The 25,088-nt window shown below is 59.6% G+C and overlaps 1 protein-coding gene across 4 annotated transcripts in view; it reads right to left on the bottom strand.

Annotated features, from left to right (window-relative positions):
* NAV1 (neuron navigator 1) overlaps positions 1-25,088 on the bottom strand; it is a 74,235-nt gene that overhangs the window by 3,977 nt on the left and 45,170 nt on the right. For 2 of the 4 annotated variants that reach the window (XM_063418342.1, XM_063418343.1), the window contains exons 6-31: positions 22,032-22,385; positions 11,524-11,662; positions 11,019-11,316; positions 9,958-10,651; positions 9,397-9,855; positions 9,151-9,192; positions 8,847-8,995; positions 8,076-8,246; positions 7,506-7,558; positions 7,317-7,340; positions 7,150-7,227; positions 6,873-6,956; positions 6,626-6,737; positions 5,920-6,041; positions 3,933-4,129; positions 3,684-3,846; positions 3,372-3,546; positions 3,062-3,159; positions 2,841-2,936; positions 2,530-2,689; positions 2,196-2,431; positions 1,942-2,096; positions 1,681-1,752; positions 1,214-1,410; positions 600-718; positions 161-358 (exon numbers count right to left, since the gene is read on the bottom strand). In XM_063418342.1, coding sequence (XP_063274412.1) covers positions 161-358; positions 600-718; positions 1,214-1,410; positions 1,681-1,752; positions 1,942-2,096; positions 2,196-2,431; positions 2,530-2,689; positions 2,841-2,936; positions 3,062-3,159; positions 3,372-3,546; positions 3,684-3,846; positions 3,933-4,129; positions 5,920-6,041; positions 6,626-6,737; positions 6,873-6,956; positions 7,150-7,227; positions 7,317-7,340; positions 7,506-7,558; positions 8,076-8,246; positions 8,847-8,995; positions 9,151-9,192; positions 9,397-9,855; positions 9,958-10,651; positions 11,019-11,316; positions 11,524-11,662; positions 22,032-22,385 — 4,645 coding nt within the window. Of the gene's footprint in view, positions 1-160; positions 359-599; positions 719-1,213; positions 1,411-1,680; positions 1,753-1,941; positions 2,097-2,195; positions 2,432-2,529; positions 2,690-2,840; positions 2,937-3,061; positions 3,160-3,371; positions 3,547-3,683; positions 3,847-3,932; positions 4,130-5,919; positions 6,042-6,625; positions 6,738-6,872; positions 6,957-7,149; positions 7,228-7,316; positions 7,341-7,505; positions 7,559-8,075; positions 8,247-8,846; positions 8,996-9,150; positions 9,193-9,396; positions 9,856-9,957; positions 10,652-11,018; positions 11,317-11,523; positions 11,663-14,333; positions 14,489-22,031; positions 22,386-25,088 lie in introns of those variants that run through there. The other 2 variants (XM_063418346.1, XM_063418344.1) reach the window with 2 other exon arrangements.

Below are 25,088 nucleotides of genomic sequence, written 5' to 3'. Positions count from 1 at the left end.
GGTGTACAGCCCACCTGCCAGTCCACCACCCTGCCCCCACTGCTCCTCCTGGGAGCACAAAGTATTTCTGCATCCCCAAATCAGGCTTTTGACACTGAGAGTTAGCTGGGAAAGCAAAGCTCTACCCTGCTCTGCCAGCTTCCCCCGTTGGCCAGCGTACCAGTGGGTCCGAGTCCAGGGAGCTGGGCGTGGTGTCCTTCACGGTGCGCTCCTCCGGGGGGGACACGGCGCTGTGGGGCCCGATGGTGGGTGGGGGCAGGTGGTACAGCTTGGACTGGTCCTGCTGCGCTGACGGCCAGGGCAGGGTGTCCCGCACCCACTCCACGGGGTCCTCCCAGGCTGCCTTCTGCCCATGGACCTGTGGCAGGGAGCAAGTGGCAGCCACCTCCTCAGTACATGCCAGAGCCAGCACTGTGGCACCCTGCGCCCCCCCGGACAGTGCTATGTCCCACAATAGCCACAGGCCACAGGGACTGACTGAGATGTCTCCTGCACCCACAATCCCAGTGCCTCCTCTCTCCCCCCAATCCATGATGGCTGCATCGGTGTGTCTGTCCCTGCACTGGTTTGCATTCCCATGTGCTAGCAGCACTGGCTACCTTGAGCCCATCTTTTGCCCCCTCCTGCAGGTAAGGGATGATTGAGTTGTTCCACAGGTCGATGAACCAGGTCCGGAAATCCTCAATTCCAATAGGGCAGGACAGAAAGAAGCAGGGACCTGTGGAGGAAGGCAGACAGTGGAAATGGGAACTGGGTCCCCCCCTCCAGTCACTGGGCCCAAGGCTCACAGCACTGAGGTGGGCATACCTGGCTGGCAGGGTGCCCTTGGGAACAGTGACTAGGCACCATCCACCTGCACAGCAGGCAGATAGCATCTCCCAGGCAAGGAAAGGGGCTGCCAAGTTCAGTCTATCCCCCAAATGCCTGGTGAGGCTTGGGGGATCCATGTGGGAAAACTCAGCTCCTCCATGCTCAAGGAAGGGTGCTGGGAGGACAGGCAGCCCTGGCTGACACCCCTAGTGACAGCTCCCAAAGGAACAAAGACCACCCAGAGAAGAGAAACACTTCTATGCATCACCCACCAGCTGTGGTTTGTGGGACTGGGAGAAAAAGGGAACACATCAGCCCCCCAGAGCTCCTCTGGGACAGTTTGGTCCCAGTCCCAGGGCTCCTTGCAGCCCAAGCAGTGGAAGAAGATGAGGCAAGGCCGTACCAATGAGGAAGTCAGATGTGCTGTGTTTTTCCAGAAAGGTGTGCAAATGGTACCAGAGCTTGGGCACCCAGTCCAGCACCCGCAGCAGCTCCTCCTTGTTGGCGTTGATGTCCGTGTCCGACTCCAGCAGCTTCCGCCGCAGGTAGCGCACCAGGAAGCCATTGGCCGGCTCCACGTTGTTGGAGAAGGTCAGCATCCTGGGGAAGGACTCCAGTGGTCAGGACTGGGTCTCCACACAAGCTGCCCTGTTCCCCAACAGTCTTGGGGTCCTCCTTGCATCCCCACCCTGCATTTGCCTAAGGCTGGGGAATATCAAGTCCTTCTGGGATGCCAGGGACAGGCACGGGACTCAGTCCTAATCAGGGTTCCCAGTCATAGGATGTGACAACAGAAATGCCCAGGTGCAAGTGATGGCTTCTGTTCCCCCCAACCCCACAAGGTTGATCCCCGGGATGTACAATGCCTACCTGAAGCTGAGATGGAGGCCATGGTTTGGGGTCATCTTCACAGGCTGGTTGGTAGTGCCAATGATATATGGGCTGAGTGAGTGACAGAGAGATAAGATTCATGAGAAAAAGCCTCTGAGTCACCCCTGCCCAAGGCAGAGCTGATCTGAGCACAGCAGACATGTGTGGCCTCATCCCCACAGTCCAGTGACCTCAGTGGCAGCAGCGGGGAGCACATGTGTGCCACGGGGCTGCGCTGCAGGGGTGCAGAGAGGCTCTCACCATTTGTGGTACTTGCAGGTGAGCGCACCGTTGACGAGCTCGCTGATGGAGCCCGCCTCGCTGAGGTCGTCCAGGAGGATCACCAGCGGCACGTCCGCCATGCCCGTCTCCCGGTCGATCTGGTTGGCCAGGTTGGACAGGTACAGCTGTAGATCCTGGAACAAACAGGCCAGGTGTCACGTGTAGGGTCGTGGCATGACGACCACGGTGACCACGGCACCAGTGCCCACAGGGACACTGCTTTGTGCCCTCACCTTGCAAGACTGCTGGTGCATGTTGAAGGTGCTGACGATGCCCTCGGTGACATCCCGACCCGAGCGCTCCACCAGGTACTCGGCCAGGCGGTTGGTCAGGTAGGTCTTGCCGGTGCCACTGGGCCCCGAGAGGATGAGGCGGCGGTGCTTCAGCAGGAGGCTGATATAGTGCTGCATCATGGGCTTGGGGATGAGTGTTTCGAACACCAGGCTGTCCACGCACTTCTCTTTCAAGCCTGCAGGCAGAGGAGGGCTAAGGGTCCCACTCACACCCCGCAATACCCTGAGACAGCAGGGACATGACACAGCCATGGAGCCCCTCTGCCACACTGACCTTTGAGCGTCATGACGACGCTGGTCAGGCCCCGGCGGCACAGAGGCAGCTCCGGTGGCTCCGTGTCCAGCACCCGCTTGATGTGGCTGATGCTGTAGCCGTAGACAGACTCAGTGCTGAGCCCCAGTGTGGAGGCGGGATCCATCTTGGTGATATAATCCTACATGGAGAAGGACAGGGCTGTCAGTGCCCCTGTGGGCCGGCAGAGAGCAGCTCCAAGAGAGCTGGGGAGGACCTGGGCCAGGGAGTAGCAGGCCTTGTGGAGCAGTGTCAAAGGATGGCTCTCTAAAGAGTGTTCTTCATGCTCCTACCTTGAAGACCTGGCAGACAGCCTCATCCAGCATCTTCCAGTCTACCTTCCCGCTCACCTTGGTCCACCCCAAGAAAAACTCTTGCTGCTTGAGGTCCTAGGAGCCAAGGCAGAAGTGTGCAGTGCTGCAGCACCACATCCAGCCACAGGAGACATCCTTTGCCCCTTTGTCAGGGCCATGACATGGTAACAGGTCAGGCTCCCCAGACAGCCCACACTTACCCCCTTGATGATGTGCTGGGGCGGCATGCGCACCACAATCCGCAGTGTCAGCTCATCCTTCTGGGTGCCAGCGCTGACAGCATCCATGGGGGACACGTCTGGGGATGAAGCAGTGGGGCTGTGCCAGCCAGAGCCGAGCCACCGGGCCTGGCTATGCCCAGCCGGAGGCAAATCCTGCTGTGGCTGACAGAGGCACCAGCAGCACAACAGATCCCCTGCTCACTCCAGGTGAGCAGCAGCACATTGCCACCATACACACTCCTCCCTATCCCAGCCCTCCCCCATCTGCCAGCAGCTCTATCACCCCTACCTGCATCCCCCAGGCTGGGGCTGAAGGCATGGCCAAGGGTGAGACCCAAGGAGCGCCGTGGTGAAGAGGAGGCCGATGTGCTCGTGATATGGCTGGGAACAGAACCTGGCACTGCTGAAGGCCCTGGGGCCACCTTGAGACGGTCATTCTCGGCCTTCAGGAGATCCACCTCCAGCTGGGACAGAACAAGGTAGGGCACAGTGTAAGGAGCTGTACGCCAGCAGCACCCTGGGGTGCAGCACAGTGGTGAGATGCAGGGACTGTGGGCACCCTGGTACTGAGAGCAGACAGGCTGCTGGCAAAGGTCCTCACCTGCATGTTGTGCATGGTCTCCCGCAGCTGCTCCAGCTGGTGGGCTGAGTTGAGGGCCTCCAGCCGGATGTCTGTCAGCTTCATCTCCTTCTCCCACAGCTCTGACCGCAGCTCTGACACCTCCTTCTTCTCGGGCTCACCCTCGCTGTGGGCCTGGAAGAGCCTGGGCCAAGGGAGAGATCAGGTCTCACACATGTCTCTGGCAGGAGCCTGCAGCCCCTGCCACTGGCCCTCCCTGACCCCACGTACTCAGCCGTGTCAATGCCCACTGAGGAGGATGTGGAGGACTTGATGGAGGGCGAGGCAGTCTCTGTGGAGCCATGCTGTAGCTTGGGGGAGGAAGGGGCTGACGAGTCTGGCGTGGCAATCTCCTCAATGTCTGAGTAGGATGAGGCTGATTTGGGGCCTTTCTTGATGCTAAAGGCCTTATTGAAGGAGCTGCGTAGCTACAGGAGGGGAAATGTTCTTTTTAGAGACAGTCCAAAATGCAGCCTTGCAAGCAGAGACCTGGCCTGGTCCAGCCCTGTCTGTCCAGGACCCACAGACAGTCTCAGCTGGGACCAGTACAACCACACCCATCACAGGGGCAGCACCACCACCATGCTGGGGAAGGCTGCAGCCTGACCCTGCTCTGCTGGCACAGCGAACGGGTGGGGTGCACAGCCCTTTGGGCAACACTCACCCCAGCCCCAACGGCACCAGAGCCCTGAAGAGTGGGACCTATGTCCTGGTCAGGATGTCTCCCAGCCCTGCTCCCCACCATCACCCACACCAGGCTGTTCAGACATGGCACCAACACCCTGGTCCATCAGGAAGGGCCAATCCATCCCCACATTCACCCCACCACAGCCATTTCAGCAAGAGGCATTTATTTACAGGGATGTCCCTTGCTTTAGCCACTGCAGAGCCAAGGTCCTGCCCCACACCTTCCTCTGCCCCATGGATCCTGCTGGAAGCACAGAGGGGCAGCCAGCCCTCCACAGAGCATGCTGGTGTCTCATCCAAGCATGCAGCATGCACACAGCACACACGGAGTGGCAGGTGGGTGAGCAGCGGGCTGCGGCCAGAGAGGGGGATGGACACTGCACAGGGACCAAACTGGACCCAAACTGGGTCCCATCAGCTGGTGGGAGAGCAGCAGGACGGGCACCCTGGGCTTACAATATGTCCAAGGGAAATCCAAGGGAAGGTGGGAGAAAGAAGGGATGGAGAACAAGCAGGATTTGTCCAAATCCCTACAGGCACCAGCGGACTGCTCTAGAGTGTCCCCAAAAGCAAACACATTGCATTTCAGTGTAAACAAAGAAGGGATCCAGCTCTATTATGGTGGAAGCAGGAAAGCACTGAGACCTATGTGGGTGTTGGCAGGGACAGAGCCACTTGAGACCACATCAGGCAGCCCTGGAGAGGCAGAGATAGGAAGTGCACCCCAGTGCCCTCAGTGACACTGGCAAGGCTGCACTGAGGTTCCCATCCCAAAAGATCCACTTACAGAAAGTCAGGATAGCGCCTGCCTTTCCTAGGCAAGAAGGAGACTGTTTCCAGCCATGGGACAGATCCCATCTGAGCCTTTCCTGCTGCTTCTGGCAGTTCAGCCCCCTCCTCGTGGGTGTATATTTATCCTCAACATCAAAGGAAGCAGCCAAGGTGGGCACAGCCTAGCTGGGGATGGCCTGTGCTGGGGTTAGTGCCAGTGTGATGGATGGGGTGGGGAGTGTATGAGCACCGTCCCATGAAATGGAGCAAGGGCCCTGGCTGGGCACAGCATGTGGTGGACTGGACAGCGTGGGACTTACCTCATACACCTGGAAAAAAAGGGTTGAAGTCAGCATAGGGGGAGAGAAACAAAACAAAGCAAGACTTAATCACACATCCAGCTCAGAGCTGCCTGGTGCAGGGAAGGGGCTGCCCGGCTGAGGTGTCAGCCCTCCACACTGTCAGAGCCTGCGTGCGCAGGAGGGAGACATGGGAGAATACACAAGGAAGCAGCCATGCAGGGCCACGGCTGGGAAACTCCTGAAGGGGCTGGAGAAGTCCCAGCTGACAAGTCAAGACACAAATCCATGGCAGTTGCACTCTCCTCACCACGAGGAGAGTGTCCCCAGGGGACATGGGGCACCAACACTACAAGGCCAAGGCAGACCAAGAGCAGCTGGTTTGTGGGGCTGACCCTGTGCAGACCCTGCCAGTGGCTCCCCAAACCCCACTTCTCCTGCCAGTGCTCCATCCAACCCACCCAGCTCTTCTTCTTCTTCTTCTTGGCGTCAGCGTCCTTGCTGCTGCCGATGCTGGAGTGGCTGGTGATGCTGTTGAGGCTGGAGATGCTGTCAGAGGAGTTCTGCCGCTTGATGCGCAGCTCTGGGGTTTGCCAGAGAGAGCAAGGAGAGATTGGGAAAGGAGGTATCAGCCACCTGCAACTGTCCCAACGCCAGAGCACTCTATTGTCCTCCCTCCCTACACCCAATCCCTCCTTCTACCCAACACCTTCTGAGCTCTTGAAGCCACCCTGTAACAATAACACAGGGCTCAGACACCACATGGGCACTGCCAGAGATGCCCAGGGCACACATATCACCCTGCTGCTGTCCCAGGCCATCTCCCTGACAGCCCCTTGCACTCTCACTGGGGTTTTGGGCTAGAAACAACACTTAAGGGAATGAAGTCAAGATCAGCAGAGAAAACTGGCTGTTGGCAAAGGGCCTGGCAAGGAGACTGATAACCAACCATTCCCCTACATGCCAGCACTGTGACCTCCCATGGTGACAGCTCTGGCTGTCCATCCCTGGTTTCAGATGCTCAAGGATCCCAGGTGGGGAAAAACTGCTGCCCAGGGCACCCTGCCACCAGATGAACCTCCTCCATGAGAGGGTATGCCCTAGGGCCCTGTGTCAGTCCCAGCAGGAGCATCCCAGCTCAGGAAGGGCTGCAGAATCATGCCTTACCTTTGGGGGTGACATCAGTGCCATTTAGAGCACCCTGGATCACAGCCTGGGCCTCTGAGTTCTTCTTCTTCAGGAAGTCAATGGTCTCTCGCAGGTCCAGCAGCTCAGTGTCCTGGGGCAGCAGAGTTGGGAGCCATAGAGTGCATCCCAATGGTGGAGAGCCCACCCCAAGAGCACCCTTGGGGCAGCCACCAAGTGAAGCACCCCCCAGCCCCACGAGCCCCACGGAGCACTGTGATACACCCACCTTCTCCTCGGCAGTCTCAGCCAGGTGCCGCAGGCGGGATGTCATGCTCACCAGGCTCTGCTCAAAGGCTGCCACCAGGTTGGCCTGGGAGAAGTGGGGAAACAGGTGAGCTCTCATATTTGTGTGAAAACCCATGCACAGGTGAGTGCCCACTGCCAGGTGTGGGATGCAAAAGGCTGAAGGGGAAATCAGGGCTTCCATGGGCACATCCAGCAGCAGCCCCACGCCTTGCAGGGATGGAGCGGAGCGCCCCACAGGGGCTCCCATGGGGACTCACATTAGCGGACAGCTGGGACGTCAGCGTGGCCACCTTCTCCTGTGAGGACTCCAGCTCACGGCGCAGCTTGCGGATTTGCTATGGGGAGAGAGCAGGGAGATGAGAGGGGCCAGGCACTCACCCTCACTGGGGGCAGGGGCAGGCGTGAGCAGAGGGTGTGGGCTCACCTCAGACTGCATCTTCTCCTCAGCCTGGCAGCATGAGAGCAGAGAGGGACAGACAGAGGCAGGCAGTCAGGGGGGCAGCAAGGCACAGACAGGCTCAGCACCAGACAGAGGCATGCACAGCGCCCCCCACAGTCCCACCCGGACCCCCCAGCCATGCACAAAGAAGCGCAGCACGGAGGCAGCTCTTACGGAGGAGTAGGTGGAGGATGCGCTGGAGGCCAGGGACAGCACCGATCCATGAACTGCAACACAGGAAAACCCGAGGTGTCAGGGTGCCCTGGAGAGCAGCACCCAGGGGCTACAGGCCAGGGCACAGCTGGCAACTGGGCTCTCAGAGGTGCAGGGCTCTGAGGCAGCCTGGGGGTGGGATTGCAGCTGTTCAGCACTGCCTGTTTCTCACAGCCTGGTGGCCTCCCTGGGCACACAGTAGGGAATACCCTCCACCTGCATGCTCCTCTCTGGGGAACCTGGGGGCTCTGCTGCCCTCCCTGTCTGCTTGGATCCCCTCCTCCCCAGTGTCACAGCAGCCTGAGGGCAACCCAAGGACACTGAGTACCCATGAGGGTCAGGGCAGACCTAGGACTGATGCCAGCACAGAGTCCAACAGACCCCTCAGTGTTGCTGTCCCTGCTCTGGTGCCAAGAATGGGACACACTGACCCATCCAACAATGCCATGGCAGCACCAGCAGGAAGGGAAAAGGATGCAAGGAGCCCCACCAACCCTCCTCTGCCTGGGCAGGAGCGCAGCACATTCTCACCATCGTCCACAGGGTCCCGGAAAGAGCCCGAGCGGATCATGCCCTTGGGCTTGTCAGCCAGGGAGAGGGTGCTGCCCATCTGGGAGGTGCTGTACAGCTCGAAGGTGGAGTCATGGGTGGGGATGCTGTTGGAGCGGGTGATCCGCGGGGCTGTGGTGGCAGTGGGGCTCACTGCAAGGAGAAAGCAGGGAGGAGGCAGGGTCAGAGTCACTGGGGACCTGGCATCAGGATGGGGAAGCAGGACTGGGAGTCCACGAGAGCTGTGATGCAGTGAGGAAGCAGGGATTGTGGTCCCAAAGCAGGGAGGGGCCAGGGAAAGCTAAAAGGCAGGTTGATGCTGGGAAGACCTGGACACCAGCACCAAGGTAATCACAGGGCTGAGAAACAAATCCATTGCCCCAGGGCCAAGTGGGTACCACTATGCCACAGTCAAACACCTGCAGATGCAGGAGTGGAGCCTGCTGCCCCAACCTGTATGCCTGGACCCTCCAAACCCTCCAGGAACACACAGGTCCTGCTCAGATCAGGGCAGGGCTTACCCCTTGCCCTGCCAGGCATGCCCAGAGGAGCAGTTATGGCCTGAGGACCAAAGGTGACTGAGATGCCCTGAAGCAGAGGTGATGGACATCCCTGGTCCCAATACAGCACCCAAAGCACCAGGTGCTGGTGTTGGTGGAGTCAAGGAGACAAGCAGCACCCAGGGGAGCACCAGCACATCACGCAGGGAGCACGGGGGCAGGAGGGAAGGGGCCAGCAGCGGAGGGCACTGACCAATGCTGGTGAGCGGACCCTTCCCGACCAGCGCCATGGGGAGGGCGGGGGGCGAGGGCAGCTCCTGCTGCTCGTCCGACTCGGGGAGCCCGCTGGCTGCGTGTGAGTGGCGCCGCTCCTTGGCCTCCTCCTGGGAGTGGAGCTGGTACCTGGGGAGCCGCAGACAGGCACGGTAAGATTGACCAGCACCGTCCACCTCCTGCCCACCACACTGCAGCCCAGCTTCCCTTGCTCAGGGCAACTGCCCTGGGAACACCCCGCTTCCCACCCCAGCACCGTCCAAAAATTATTTGGGCTCTTTTACCTCAACCCCTTCTTGGGTAGCGTATTCCTGTCGCGGTTGGCACTGGAAGGGAAGGAAAGATCAGTGACATCCCTGCACAGACTAGGGAAGGAACCATGGGGATTTAGCTGCAGGAACAGGGAGCTTTTCCCTAGAAATATAGCAGGAAGAGACTCTGAAGCAGGCAAAGGACATGGCATAACAGCAGGGAGCGATGTGAGCCTATGAAGGTGCTGCAGCAGCCCACCAACCTCTTTCCAGCCATACCTGTCCAGATGTGTGAGCCGGGGGCTCCCACTCCAACCCAGCTCTCCTGCCTCTTCTTCTTCCTCTTCCTCCTCTGTGCTGGCAGGTGGCGCAGCAGCAGGGGTGGAGGTGGTGGTGCTGCCTCCTGAAAAGGCACTGGGCAGGCTCATTGGCATCTGCAGGGATTCCATGCTGCGGTGAAGGCCAGAGAGCTTGGGGTACATCCTGCCCTCCTTGGGGACACTGAAGCCACCCATGAGCTCCAGGCCCTGGGAGAAGCTCGCCGAGTTGATGTTGAGGATGGGGGCTGGGCTGGGGCTGAAGCAGGGTGTTAGGTGCCCGCCAGCCGGGTGCAGGTCCTGGAGCTTGGCAGTGTGCGGGGTGTGCAGCTCGCTGGAGGAGGGCAAGTCCAGGCTGTTGGAGTTGACCTTGTCCAAGTTGGCCAGTGAGGGAGGCTTCACGTAGGTCTTGGCAGCTGCTCTGGAGGGGGGAAATGGGTAAGGAAACAGATGAGACTCAGGTACTGGTGCTGGGCACAGCCATGCCAGGCACCTGTTGCCCTTGGAGAAGGAAAGACCATACCTGAGAGGTGTAGGGGGCAGCTCGGCCACCTTGGCTGCTGGCGGGAGGTTGGCCTGGGCTTTTGGGGTGCTCTCAGGTGAGCTGGCACTCTTCAGGGTGCTGCACTCAGAGTCAAGTGCCACTGCCTTGGCCTTGGCTTTCTCCTTCTCACGGTCTGTCTGGTTCACAGGGGCCGGTGTGCCACGGCCAGTGCCAACCTTGGATGGCTCCTTGAGCCGCGACACTGAGATGCCACCCTGCTTGGTGCTCAGCAGGCTGGGGTCAATGCTGCTGCTGACTGGCCGGGCTGCGCTGCGGCCCCCAGTCACACTCATGGAGCTGGACTTGGCCGGCCGGGGCAGGCTGCGGTACTGGATGTTAGAGCGAGCCCCTGGTGCCAGGAACCCAGGCTCAGGTGCATTGGAGACATCGAGGCTTGTTTTCCTTCCACTGACTGGCTTAACAGGGATGCCAGAGCTCTTCTGGATCTTGCTGAGCGTGGCCGAGCCCCCAGCCTGCATGACAGTGGCTGTGCCAGTGGCAGGAGCCGGTTTCTTGTAGCCGAAGGAACTGGAGGATGAGGGGCGTGCAAGCCCTGATGGCGGCTTCTTTGCGTCCGTGGTGCGATCACGGCCGGCATCGGAGGAGGAGCGCTGCAGGCCCGTGTTCTTCACTGACAGTTTGCTCTTGTCAGTCACTTTGGTTTCTGGCTTGCCTAGTGGCAAGAAAGGACAGGTTAGTGTCCCTGAAGGCTTTGGGGACATTTGGAAGTGAATGAGCCCAGACAGGACATGGGCACCACAGATGCAGGGATGTGGCGGAGAAGGGACATGCCAGACCCTCGGTGCACTCAACAACCCCCCAGCCTGGTGCGTGGACATGGGACCATGCATGGGGCAGGCACAGACTCCCAACCTGCCTGCAGCCTGCAAAAGAGCCCTGCCTCCACTTCCAGCCCACACCCAGGGTCTGAGAACAGCCATAGGCAATCCCATGGCCCACATGCTTAAAGAAGCCACACAAAGACACCACCCAAACTTCTCCCCATCAAAGGAGCTGGACCCTGCCCAACTGTTTTTCACCTGCCACTTTCAGGGTGCTCTGGGCCGTGTGGGTGATGGGGGAGGTCACTGCCACTGGAGGAGTCTTGCCCTTCTTGAGGGAGCCTGGGGTGCCCAGACTGACAGGCTTCTTCAGCTCACCACCCTTTGGCCCCTCCTCGCCGCCCTCTGAGGGCTCCCGCCGCCACTTGGAGGAGCCATGCTCCATCTTGAGGCTGCTGCTGTCGTAGTCCAGTTTCTTGGATGCCTTCTCGTCACCCTCACCGTACCAGCTCAGTCCGCTCTCCGCCAGTGAGCGCTTCTCTGAGTCCGTGCGCAGCTGGGGGCAGAGCAGAGTCAGGGGCACTACTGGCACCCACCCCAAACCCATCCCCAGAGAACATCAGCCAGCTGGGAGGAGCAGCAGACACTCTGTGCCATCCTTGTTCCCTCTCACTGGTACCCTCCATGCCCTCTTTGCCACCAGGGTGATGGCAGGAAAGCTGGGATAGGTGCCCGAAAGGGTCTGGGTGCCACTGGCACCTACCGCTATGGCCGAGTTCCTGCGCGAGGCGGTGGGGGTGGAGGGCAGGGAGTTGAGCGAGGAGCTGGCATTGAACTCCTCCGAGCTGAGGTTGTCGGAGGCATCGCTGAGGCCACTGCTGATGGAGCTGCTCTCATCCCAGCTGTGAGGGAGAGACAGCATCAGACCCCTGCTCAGCCCAATGGGTCCCACCACCCACGGGATCTCCCTGTTCCAGGGGCTGCCGGGGCAAAAACCAGCTCCTGGTAGTGCCCATGGCAGGGACATGGCATGCAGGGCCCATGGCTGGCACGAGCTCGTGTTCGTCTGGCACACAAGCCTCAGTGACCCTGCTGCTCTCCATTAAGGCTCTGTGGAGCTTTGTTGGGGATGGAGAGATGTCCACAGCTCAGGGAAGCCAGCAGCCATGCCACAGGGCTGGCAGCATCACAGCTGGTAACAAGCCCCTGGCAACCTGCCCTGACCATGGAGGCACGTCGGCATTGTCAGAAAGGGCAGGACTGCTGGAATAAACAAACCAACCACCCCGTAGCATCCACCCTTCCTGGGGTGCTCCCCACCCACTGCACCTTAGTGCCCCTCTCCAGCCCTCAGCAGCCAGAGGCAGCAAGTCTGGGATCTGCTGCTGTGCTGCAGCGGCTGCCCCATGCCAGGGCTCAGCCAAGTGTGCAGAAGCCCATCTGCAGGGCCATCAGTCAGCACCACACTGGGCCAGCAGCTGCCTGGGTGCCCCAAGGGCACGGGGGTGCCCACGGTCATCTGGCACAGACAGGCATAGAGCACCTTTCAGTAGGATGAGCACAGCACCTTTCAGGTCAGCAGCTGAGTAGGTCAGTGAGGCCTCACAGCCTCCACTGTGAGAGGCTGGGGGAGACAACACTGGAACAGGCTGCCCAGAGAAACTGTGCCTAAAATGTTCAAGGTAAGGTTGGATGGGGCTTGGAGCAACCCCATCTAGTCAAAGGTGCCCCCGGCCACGGCAGGGAGTGGCACAAGGTGAATTTTAAGGTCCCTTCCAACCCACACCATGCCATGATTCTGTGACAAGCTGTGGCGCAGGCGTGGAGTGCAGAGCTGGGAGCTGCAGCCAGCCCCAGTCCCTGCAAGAGATGACTGTTTCTCTACATTGGGACTACAGAGGTGCAAGTGAAACCCGGCAAACACCAGAGCCCCAACAGCAGTGGCAGAGCAAAAAGCAACAGCCACCACCATCCCCACCTGATGCCCAAAGCTCAAGAAGGAGCAACAAAGGCAGCTCCAGCACCCTAAGACCTGCACTGCATATCCTGCTCTTTCCATCGGGGAGGAGTTCATCAGAGACTGGCCAGAGCCAGGATGGACACAGCCCCCTGTGCCCCCATAGCAGCTTCTGGGACAGAGCCAGCAGGTGCTGCTGCCCAGGAAGGGATTTCAATAGGATCATGCACACAGGATGTGCTGCTGAGTTCCTCAGCTCCAAGGTATGCCTCACCACCATCTCTATGCCTAGGGTGAGTTCCCACTGGGACAGAAATCCCCACCCCAGAGCCTGCAGCAAAGCTCCTCTCCCAGCCTGGCATCACCTGTCAGCAGGCAGTGCCAGGAGTGAGGCCAGGCTTTGTAGGGCTGTTTCCTATGGCAACACAGCTGGGGCCACATGTGGTGCTGGGTGTCTCAGTCTGGCTTTTGGGGCCAGGCAGGGAAACCCCAAACATGCTCCCAGCCATGCATGCAAAACCCCCACTGCCCCAGGCATCCAGAGAGCCACTGAGAAAGGGGCACAGGGTCAGAGGTTAAGCCAAGGCAGGAGATAACTCCAAATCCTCCTCAACAACCCTGTGCCAAGAAAAGACAACATGGAAGGCCACATCCCAAAATCTCACTAAAACCATGGGGTGAGGCTGGCAAACCAGCTGCACACTGTGAGGGTGTCTCTCACTCTCTTATGGGGCACATGGCTGGTGCACTGAGGGATCCCCCAAACTGGTACATGCATGCCATAGGCAGCACAGCAAGGAAAGCCTCAACCACAGGACCACTGGCCCCTTAGCAAGCACAAACTCCTGGAGCACGGCTGAGCCCTGGCACCTCGAGTGGCCCCTTGAACCCACAAACAAGGGGCAGCCATGTCAGAGTGTCCCTCTGGGGCAAAACTGACCCCCTGCTTTGTGCTCCATCCCCCTACCTTATCCAGAACCATTCCCAGCTCCTGCAGACGATCCTGCACCGAACCCACCCGCAAGCAGCCCCGCGGCAGCTCCCGGGATGAGGCTGCTCAAGGACAGCGTGTCCGTCCTGCCACACTCCGCAGCACCGGCGGGCGGACGGGACGGTCTGGAACGGCCTCGGGGATGAGCACCCTGGCCCCAGCCCGGGTGCGGGGACGAGGCTGCACCGGTAGGGAGTGGGGGATGCATTCGGACCTCGGCGCGGTGCGCGGGGATGCTCCGCTCCGACCGCGCCCCGACTCGGAGCCTCGCGCTCGGCAGCCCAGGGGTCAGCCTCGACGTCCGGGGGCACCAGAGCTTCGGGAGCCCCGCGGAGGGTCGGCCCGGCCGTATTGCAGGTGCGGGGCGGAGGCCAGGGCGGAGGATGGGGGTGCCGGGGCGGAGGAAGGGAAGGCCCGTGGGAGCCGCCCCGATGCCGCGATGCCGGGGTGCCGGGCGCGGCCGCGCTGCCCTGACCCCTCCTTTGCTCCCCCCCTGCAGCGCGGCCGAGACAAAGCACCGCCCGCAGAGCGGCCCCGGGGCGCGGGGCTTTGTCTGCCGGGGCCGAGCTCCGGCCGCGCCCCCGCCCGGTGCCGGTGCGGTGCCCGTTCCCCGCCCGTGCCGTACCTGCTGGCGAGGCGCGGGGCGCGGCGCGGCCTCCCCGCCCGCAGCATCGTGCCGCCCGCGACGCGGCGCGGCCCCGCCGGGCGGGCGAGAGGGGCGGGGGGCGGCGGGACCGCCCCACTGCCCGCGCCTTAAAGCGACAGCGGCACCGGACCCCCTCCGCCGTCCTTCGGCCCCTCCCCGTCCCCGGCGGGACGGGCCGGGATCCCGGCTCCAAGTCCCGCCCGCCCCAGCCCCACGGCTGTGTCTCTGCATTCTGCCTCCCGGCTCACGGCCCCGATCCCTGTCCCTGGTGTCCCCTAGCGTCCCCCCAGCTGCCCGCAGAGCCCCCAAACCACGATTCGTATCCCCAAACACAGCACCAGTGACCGCCAGTGCAGCCCACAATGTGATACCAGAGGCCATTCCTCAGTACTGGGCCTGGAAACAGTGGCCCCCCAACTGCCCTGATCTCTCTCCCCAAAGGAACCACCTCCCCGATGTGGGTCCCACCGTGGGGTGCCAGGACAGCTGCTCCCAACAATCCCGGCACTCATCCCCCGAAAGGACACACATGCCTGCCCTGCTGTGCCTTTCATTGACCAAAATGCCTACTTTTGTCCCTTCTCTCTCTCTCTCTCTCTCTCTCTCTCTCCCGCATCACAGTAAGAGCCATGCGGCAGGGTAGTGTCCTCACCGGGAGAGTAACACTAGGGACAACTTCACCAGCCCAGCCACGGTAGGCAGAGAGAGTTAACTGCAGCCTTGGCAAGATAGAACCCATCCCTGCAGGATGGGAAATAAGTAATTCCTTCCTTGAAGCAACGGCAACGCCTCTTGGCTCCTTCCCCACCGTCCCATCACTCACCACACAGGGCTTGCCCCAGCATGGCATGGTACAGCACAGCATGGCAGACCAAGGGTACCTGACCATCCCTGTCCCCACTGATCAGCTCATGCCCACACCCACCAAGCCCTGGCAGGAGCTCATGGCCAGGGGCTGGTGGTGCAGCCAGCCCTGTGGTGCAGTGCCGGCCCCATGGCCACGTGCACCAAGGGGTGCGGCAGCACAGCCCGTCCAGCGTTCATCCCTCCGGTCCCTCCGGCCTGGCACGGTGCCGGATGCTGTCCCTGCCCTCCTCTTCTCCTGGCTGGCTGCCTCAGCCCCGCCATGGGCGGCTCAGGCAATGCTAACAGCAGCTTCTGCTGGGCCCAAACCTGGGCATCCTGGGTGGCACAGCCCAGCACTACAGCCCCTCAGAAGGGCAGCTTTGACCCTGCCAGACACAGCTTTGACACAGGCCTGGTGTGAGATGATAGCAGAGAATTGCTGCTGGTCACAGCAGGCCCTTGGGCACTAGCTCACTTACTGAGCCCCGTACAGAGGAGTACCCCCCGCACATTTCTCAGCAGAGATTGCTGTTGGAGCTGGACGGTTTTGAACTTTCCTTGCTTCACCTGTCTCACACCAGCACCTGTCCATGTAGCAGCCAGACCCACTGGCACCAGGCAGGGCTCCCAACACTTATGTCCCTGCCAGGCTGGTCCTGCCAGATCCCCACTGCCAGCCTGAAGCCCACCCTCCAGCCCGAAGGATGGAAGCAAGTCCCGGTCTGCCCTGGCCCCTTCCTCCTGTGGCAGGGGAGGAAATGGAGGGCGTGCACTGAGGGGGTCCCACACCCCACATCTGCAGATCACTGGCGTTGAGGGGGCTCCGTGGCACTGGTGGTCCCAGCCCCAGCCTCATGACTTGAGGTAGGAGCAGTGAGGAAAGCACAGGCACAGCCAGGGCTCATCACACCCTCCCCCTCTCCTCCACTTAATGGGGCAGAAAAAACAATTAGCTTCATAAATCCTGTTGAGGGGGTTGGGAGCTCCCCATGGATGTGGGCAGGGCGGGGCTCTACATCCCCCTCACAGCCACATCAGGAACCAGAGAATAACAGCACTCCCTGACTTCCCTGATTCCCACAGCCTTGTAAACCCCTCCGTACCCTCCAGGACCCCTCCCAGACCCACAGGTACCCAATCTGAGGACTCCAGCCCCTACAGACAGTCAGGCTACCTTGAACCTAGGTATCTCCTGCTTAGATTTTGGGTACTGTGATCTGACACCTTTCTTCAAGGCTGCACTCAAAGTGACAGGAGTCTGCAGAGATCTGGCAGATGGGGAAACTGAGGTAGGGAAGGGGGATCTGACTTGCCTGAGCTCACCCAGTGGAAGAGGATCAACATCACATCCCACAGTTGATTCAGGACCCCATTCTCCAGGCAGCACTGCCTCTGGTTTCTGGTCCCCCAGGACCCTGAGGGGTGCAGAGGACTCTGCCACAGGAACCCTGAGTGTGCGTGGTCCCTGCAAGGGGAGACCTGTGGCCAGGCTGTGCCTTCACCCCAGCCCTGCGCCATCAACTGCAGTAATAGTGGGGTCTGATTTCCTTGCAGCAGTGAGGCTGAGGCCGTGGAGGATCAGCCAGTACTCACTGCCTGCTGCAATGACATCAGCCATGGACACCAACCACACTTCTGGTTGAGAGCTCAGCTCTGGTCACCCCTCTGGCCTCCCCCGAGTTGTGGAAACCCCAGAGGAAATGTGTCCTGATGTGGGGATCTCCACTGGCAGTTTTGGTGACATATGGAACCTCACCCGGGCCACCATGGCATGCAGGGGGCTGCAGAGGCCACGTGCGATGCTCGAAGAGTCTCAGGGCAGTGCTGGGGTGGGGAGCGGCATGACTCAGCCTGCTTGTGAAATTCCTATTTTTCCTGTTGTCTGGACAAGCCAGTGACCTCAGATACCTCAGTCCACAGTGGCCAGGCCCCTCCACAGGCAGCAGGGTAGCACAGGGCAAAGCCAGGTCTTGAGGTCCCCAGGTGGTTTGCAGAGAGGTAGGTTGGTTTGGGGGTCATATTCTCCCCAGCAGCTTTCTCCAGGGCACATGGGTGTGTGAGATCCAACCCTGTGCTTGGCTCTGCACCATGTCCGCATCCAGTCTTATCAACAAGCCACAGAAGCCAGCAGCTTCTCTCATCCTGGGCATGCACTGACCCCCAGGTGCCCTGTACCCCCAAGCCTCACGACCCCAGGATTCCCTTCCCAAAACATGCCTCATGCAGCCACTGTCACATCCCCAGGGGCCAGGGATCAGCACTGGGTGCCTCAACCCAAATCCCAAAGGACAGAATTGCTAGAAAGCAGCGCACAGGAAGGCACTTCAGTGGTGCCGAAGCCCGGTGGGGTCCTGGGGCCCCTTTCCGGGAGCATCCCCTGTACCCAGCTGGAGGGAGGAACTCGCCAAGCCCGGCACGCGGCGCAGCCCAGCAAATATTTATACAACACTGCTCCCTGGCCAGCCAGGCCAGGGTCCCACACACACGCCAGGCCACGTGCAGGGCCACAGCCATGCCCCATGGGATGTCCTGATGAGGAATGACTTCATGGGCTCACTGGGAGAGGGCATGGGGTCATCCTGGACTAGCCAAAGTGGAGCGAGGGGCGTTCGAGGGAAGGGAGCAGGCTCCAGCGCCAGTCCTGCTTGGAGCAGGAGGAGGCGGCCGCTCCCCTGCTGCTCCTGGGGAGCTGAGCCAAACATCTGCTCCCGCCTACGGGTTGCGCCGAGCCCGAGGAGCTGTGAGGAAGCCGAAGCCAGAGCAGCCAGAGTGCAGCGGGTGTCAGCTCCAGAGCACCCCTCCCAGGAGGATGCTGCTGGCAGCCCCCAGCCCTGCTGGAGGAGACCACAGGCTCTGCAGCACTTGGCTGCCAGCAGCACCATCACAGTGACCTGGGACACTGCCTGGGGTGCCATGGGCTAGACACGTGCTCTGCGCTCCCAATTCCAAAAGCTGCTGCCTCAGCTCTGTTTCATACCCACGAGCAGCATCAGGGCAGTAGCCAGCTCACGAGGGTGCAGATGCTGCCACTGCTGCAGTGGGATGCAATGCTGCCTCCCTTTCTACCTCCAACAAACAAGATCCAAAAGGACATCCTGAAATCACAGCAGTCCTAGGGTCAAACAAAGATTCCCCCAGGGCTCTGAAAGCCCCAAGGGACATGCAGAGCCCCAGGGACTGGCTCCAGAGCTACGTCCCCACACCACAGTCCTGCAGCACACACAGTCCCCACATCACTGCTCCTGCAGCCACCGCAGCAGAAGGTGCTGACTCAGCAGCCAACCCTGTTAGCTCCCTCTGCACCCCAGGAGCTCCTGACTGCAGTGAAGCTTTTCAGTGTTCCATTCACTCCCACCATGACCCAATTGGCCCTGGAGAACACCCAGGGACAGTGCTGAGCTACTTACTACTCAGGACACTCACATCAGGTTCTGGGCACACAAGGGGAGACACACCCACACGTGGCCACACTGTGGTGGCACTGCTCAGACATGCAGGACATGGCCAGAACAAAACCAGGCCAAACATGGCTTGCACATCCCACTCCATGCTCATCACCACTGCCTTGTCACATGCAGGTCTGCACACAAAGGCACCCACGCTGTGGTTATGCAGACAGAGATGTCCCTGGGAAGCTCCTGGTAGAGTGACCTTGGTGGGGTGACCTCCAATGTTCAGGAAACAACCCCAGCCTGGATGGGTGCAAAAGCGTCACCAATGGCACCGTACCCTTCCTGGAACTGGTCTCGGAGCAGGAAACACCAAGTGGCCACTGAATGGTAGAGGGTAGGAAGCAGAGTCAACCAAGGAAGGGAGTGAGTTTGTTTAAGTGTTGGAGAAACAGCCCAAGACTGGCTTCTATCTGCCCATATCCGGCGCAGGCCCCAAGGACAGGCAGGACAGGGCAGGAGAGCAGCAGCATCCCTCCCATCCCTCCAATCACCCCAGACACATCCCGGTGGGTGCTCCCTGTGACAGGTCCCTGCTCTGATGCAGTGCACAGGGAGGACATGGTGACATTGGGAACAAAAGCTATGTGCTGCTGAATAGAGGGCCAAAGCCACAGCTTTCCAGACCCTGAAACCACCAGCAGGTAGAGGGGAGTAGCACGTGTCATCCCAATGAATGCAGGCACAGCTGGGTGTGGAGCCAGGATGCTGGTACATTTGGCTAACATAGGAATGCTGCTGAGGTCTCAGGTGACCCCAGCCAATCCCTGTTCAGACCCGACCATTCCACTCCCTCTTTGAGCTGTGCCTCAAGACCCCCACAGCCTCCTTGGCAGGGCTCACCCCAACCTCCACCCAGCCAAATCCACCTCGATACCTTGCGGGCAGTCCCCTTGTCCCGGCCGTGTCTCACCTACCTCAACCCTCGCTCCTTCCAGCCTGCTTCCCCATCACGGGGATGCCGGGTCGCATCCCACAGCCCCTCACGTCTCCAACAGGGACGTGTCACCGCCTCCTCTGAGCCGTCTCTGACCTACTGCCCTACAAGCTGGGGCGTGCGCCGGCGCGGTGCAGGGGACGCTGCCCCGCGGCCCGGGCTGGGGCTGCCGGCCCCATCTGCAGCAGGCGGCTCCTGCCCGGTGCATTAGCAGCACCGGGAGATGGGGCCTGGGGCGGTGCTGGCTTTCTAGGTCAGAGCCAGTGAGGACGCTGCACGAGGGGCTGTGCTGGGTGAGGGGCTGTGCTGGGTGAGGGGCTGTGCTGGATGTCAGGAGGCTGGATGAGGGGCTGTGTTGGATGAGTGCTCCTGGCCAGCTCCTTATCTCATCTGGCTCTCAGTAGGAGGGAATGTCCCAGCTCTACTTCCTGGGCTCTGCACCCAGAGTGTGCAGGCTCCTGGACAGGGCACCTCAGTGTACCCCAGCACCCAGCCAAAGGCACGCTCTGGGACAGAGACCCTGCCATGCTGCCCACTCTGGGAGACCCCCACAAGTCCTGCTGTGGGGCCATGGGGGATGAAGCTGTGTAAGTCACTACATGGCCCTGTGCCTGCAACGACCCCGGTGAAACGGCTGAGCCCCAGGATATGTCCCTGTGGACGAGGGAGTCCTGTGCTGCCCTGGCTCACTCCTGCACCCCTCCTTGGGGTGCTTCTCTGCAGCACAGAGCACCCAGTCTGTCTCTGGCATGGCATGGCAGAGAACTCTGGGCACGTCCAGGCCATCATGCTGGGGACTCTGCACAGGAACAGGACTGTGGCACCTGGCCATGGCCCAGCTCACCACTAAGAGCCTCACCCACACTGGGGGATTGTGGTGCTGCCAGGGCCTCACAGAAGCACTGCCATACAGGGATCTATCCCCAAAGCTTGTACCTTCCTGAAGGATAACTAAATTCTGCCCATAGCAGTACAGGGCTGAGCTGTCATGGGTCCCTGACCCTGCCCACACTCCCCCTGCTCAGTGGAGACAAAGTGTTGCTCCAGTTACCCCTCCTGGCATTGCCTCTGAAGCCAAGGGCACTCCAAGGTTATCTGCCTGCATGAGCAGCACTAAGATGAGACAAGGAGGGAGATGGAGAGCAGTGTACCCTTCATCCCCACAGCCAGCCCTGCTGCAACCTCAGCCACCTGGGGCAGTCCAAATCCACCCCACTGCAAATCACACCCTGCAGTGGCCAATGGCAGAACATGGTGACATAGCACCTCTGGCTGCCAGGCAATAGGTTAAGGTCTACAAGAGGGTCCGTGTTGAACCAGCACAAGGCTCCCTCACTCACAAGCACAGGGCAGCCCCCCAGGTCATAATGCCCATGGGGAGGATGGGTCTGACACCCATGGTGCTGCAGACACTCTCAGCCCACAGCTGGAGCATGGCAGGGGCAGAAGCCAGCAGACAGCCAATGGTGTGTCCCCTGCAGCTGCAACATGAGCCTACAGGCCATATGTGGAGAGCAGTAGCCCCAGGATGGGTGTGAAGCCACAGGCTCTGCTCTATCCTGCACCAAACTGACGTGACTACAGCCACCCCAGGAGGGCCAAAGCAGCACTGTCAGGAGGCCAAATACCTCATCGGGCTCTGGGACAGCTCAAACGCCCAAGTTATTTATTTTCTCCAGTGCCAAAACAGGAAACCTCCAACGTGTTCAAATCCTGGACCCTTGCCAGAGTCAGGGGCACCTCAAGAGTACAGCAGGAGCTGGACACATCTGGCAAGAAAACGTGAGCCCTGGGAGTGCTGGGTTGTGCTCAGCTGGCAGGAGATGCCCCTGGCCCCATGGGTGGAGGGATGGAGGCTGATGGGGGTCTCAGAACGAGGGACCCTGCTCAGCAGTACACCCTGCTCCATGTGGAATCATCCATCAGCAGTAACACCTCGGTGTCCAGTTCTCACTGGGGTGCTGAGATCTGACCCAGCCTGTCCCACCATGGACCACCAGGAGTCCCACAGGATGTCCCCACAGTGCCTGGGTCACAAGAAGCCACTCAGACTGACTGGTGCAAACTGAAGAGCACTTCTGAAAGCAGCAGCATTCACTCCAACAGGACTCTGGCTCAGGGCTTCTGCAGCTACAGACCATGCAATTTTCTCAGCTCCCTGCTCCAGGGACACTTCCCACATGCTGGGAGAGCAGCTCATTCTGGCTCAGGAGCCCATCAGCCCCAAGAAGACCCAGCTGGTCCAGCACCACCAGCACTGCTGGCAGGGAAGCATCTCCTAGGATGTGGGTTCATGATCCAATCCTAACCAGAGTGGCTGTAACCTATGTACCACTACATCCACCCCCACTGCGCCCAGTGTTCCCCCACCGCTGGCCAAACAGGAGCAGGTGAAACCTCCTGGAGAGCCCCAATCCAGGCATGACTCCCTGCACGGGCACGTACCCCGTGGTGATGTCATCATCCTCCGTCAGCGTCTTCCCCATCAGATCACTGTCACTCATGTACCCCGACTTCAGCTCCACGTCATCGGTGTCCAGCTCCAGGCGGGAGATGTGGCTCAGCTTGCTGGGGCTGCGCATGGGCATGGTGTGCGAGTAGTGCGCTCGCTCCCCGTGCATGTACCAGCTCGGGGTGCCCTCGGAGCGGCAGGTGCCCCCAACTGATGGCGCGTCCCCGGCCTGCAGGCGTGGGCTGGACTGCCCGTAGCGCCAGGACAAAGGGGAGGAGCGGTTGGAGAGGCTGGAGACGCTCCGTGGGTTGGCTTCATCACTGTCATAGCAGGTCATCTCGAGGGAGCTGTGAGGACAGGCAGTTGGGGAGTTAGCGCAGGGCACAGCGGGCAGTGGAGATCTGTGCCCTGCCTCACCCCCCCGGGAACTGGGTCTGCAGCTGCTCAGATACCAAAACTGCCCATTTTGAGGCAGCCAGGCAAGGCCAGAGGCTCCCAGGACTGTGGTTGCAGGGACGCTGTCTGTCCTGGACACCCTCCATCTCAGCTGGCAAGGGACAGTCCCCTCCTTCCCTGCCTGGTGCCAGCCCAGCGTCCCACAGACCAGAACCTGCTGGGACACGCAGTTTAGTAATGCCCATGTCTCCCCAGGGACAATGGAATGGAACATGAGGTGTGACGGGGACTCTGTGCTCAAGTAAATCTACAAAGGCAACACTATCCCAGCCCTGTCCACACACCTTGGAGCAAGGCTGGGGGTGCCACCAGGACTGGTGAGAGAGGGGTCAGCACTGTTCTGGAGACTGGCCCCAAAATCCATCTGTGCCAAACTCCCCTAATAGGGCACTTTTAGTGGAAAGCCTGGACATGCTCCCCTGTGTCTGGGCTGCTTCTGCTCAGCCACTTCTCCTCCAGCACTTCAACATCTGCACCTCAAGATCCCACCAGACCCAGGACAGGACTAGTTGGGGTGGTGGCACTGAGCCCAGGGAATGTGACAGTGGGCCATGCCAGGGAATGGAGGCTGTGAGTGAAAGGATGCCAAGGGACCAGTCCCTGCAGCTGCACCTCGCACTGAACCCCTGTAGATTGAACCCCCACATCTGGACAGGAAAGATGACCCCAAGAGAGGGCTGCCCAGCCACAGGGGCTGCCCACAATAACAGTGCTCTGCAGCCAGCCCAGAGCCCTCTACTGCTTCAGGAATGGGGAATTCCATCACTTCCTGCACCTCTTGGGTTGTATTTTGGGCAAATAGTGATTCTAAAACTAAATATAGCCACGAGAAACGATTACTTGTTGGAGCAGTTCCTTGGGAACCCACAGTCCTCAAACTGGCTCCAAACACTATTATCAGTAAATTATTCCCTAGCTTGGATTAAACGTTCCTGCAGGAGCACCCAAAGCCAAACCCGGGCTGCAGCATTGAATCTAAAACAGGGAACTACATAAAAAAACTAGGAAGTTTGTTACAGCGGAACTAAAAAGGGCAGCTAAAAGGGTTTTGTTTTTGTCGGCAGCACAAAGGCTGTTTGAGGATGTGCTGCCGGCAGCTCAGAGCAGATGCCAACCATGTCTCTGAGCAGGAGGAACAGAAGCTTCACCTCGAATCCTGGGTTCAGTTCTGGGCCCCTCATGACAAGAAAGACATTCAGGGGCTGGAGCATGTCCAGAGAAAGGCAACAGAGCTGGGGAAGGGCCTGGAGCTCCAGGAGCAGCTGAGGGAGCTGGGGGGCTCAGCCTGGAGAAAAAGGAGGCTCGGTGGGACCTTCTGGCTCTGTACAACTCCCTGACAGGAGTGGGGAGCCAGGGGGAGTTGGGCTCTGCTCCCAAGGAACAAGGGACAGGACAAGAGGAAATGGCCTCAAGTTACGCCAGGGCAGGTTTAGGCTGGATATTAGAGAAAAATTCTTCCCTGAAAGGGTGGTCAGGTACTGGCACAGCTTGTTCAGGGCAGTGGGAGAGTTACCATCCTTGGAACTGTTTAAAAAACACTTGGGAATATGATGCAGTGGTGAACATGGCAGCGCTGGGGAAATGGTTGGACTTGATGATCTTAGAGACTTTCTCCAAGTGTCCTCCAAGGGTCCACTGAGTATCCTCAGTGACTCTGTGATTCCATGATTCTCTAAGCCCCAAGGAAGTTCATGCAGCCCTACTGCCAGCATCTATTCATCTTTCAGGAATAACATTGTGCCTTAACAAGGCAACAGTAAAGACTGAGCCCTCAGCCACTGGATGGAAGAACTCAGTGAGGATAACAAGAGAAATTTGAGAAATAGTTTGTGGAAGTAATAAATAGAGAGCCCAAAGCAGCTACAGGACACCAGCAATGCAGGCACATCCAGAAGACTTGCAGATGACATCCGTATTGGACTGACTTGTAGGAAGTGTTTCCAAGAGTAGAACAAGTGGGTACGTGTGTAATTACAACGTACCAGGGAAGAGCTGACACAGCTTTGGGAAAGGAAAATCTGGCTCACAGCCGCAGAGGAGCTCCTGAAGGGATGCAGGGAGCTGCTGAGGTTGCTGTGGGCTATTGAATAAAGAAAGCTTCCAAATAAACCCAGCTGCCATGGGATAAGAGTGAAGATCTTCACATGTTTAAGTCCCACTGAAAGGGACAGAGTGCATAAGTAGGGATCCCTGGGCTATCCATAGCCATTTTTCTCCATGCCAGGAATGCAGCTGAGGCATCTGCCATGTGGTGTACTCACAGCTCATCAAGGAAAGGAAGCGATAGTGAAGAGTCAAATCCCACCAGCAATGCTAATTTAATCACCCTTAATGTCCTTGCCCTATTTTCCTAAGATCTGTGATGGGGAGGATTTCTGAAGGAGCTGAGCGCTGGGGTGAGGACTGGGGTGGAGCCTGACACTTAGGAAAGCAAAAGGAACATCACGAAGCTCTGGCTCGGCATGAGCAGAGCTAGGCTCTGATCCAGCTCCTGCACTGAGCAAAAGGGATAGCAGAGCTGTGATGGATCATTTCAGGAAATGGCTAGCTCACAAAAGATTGTTGTAGCCCCATGCAAACCCTACTGCCACAGC

Source organism: Prinia subflava, chromosome 23 (assembly GCF_021018805.1).
Source record: "Prinia subflava isolate CZ2003 ecotype Zambia chromosome 23, Cam_Psub_1.2, whole genome shotgun sequence".
NCBI lineage: Eukaryota > Metazoa > Chordata > Aves > Passeriformes > Cisticolidae > Prinia > Prinia subflava.
The sequence above is the reverse complement of the archived record's forward strand: the minus strand, read 5'-3'. Positions and strand labels throughout refer to the sequence as shown.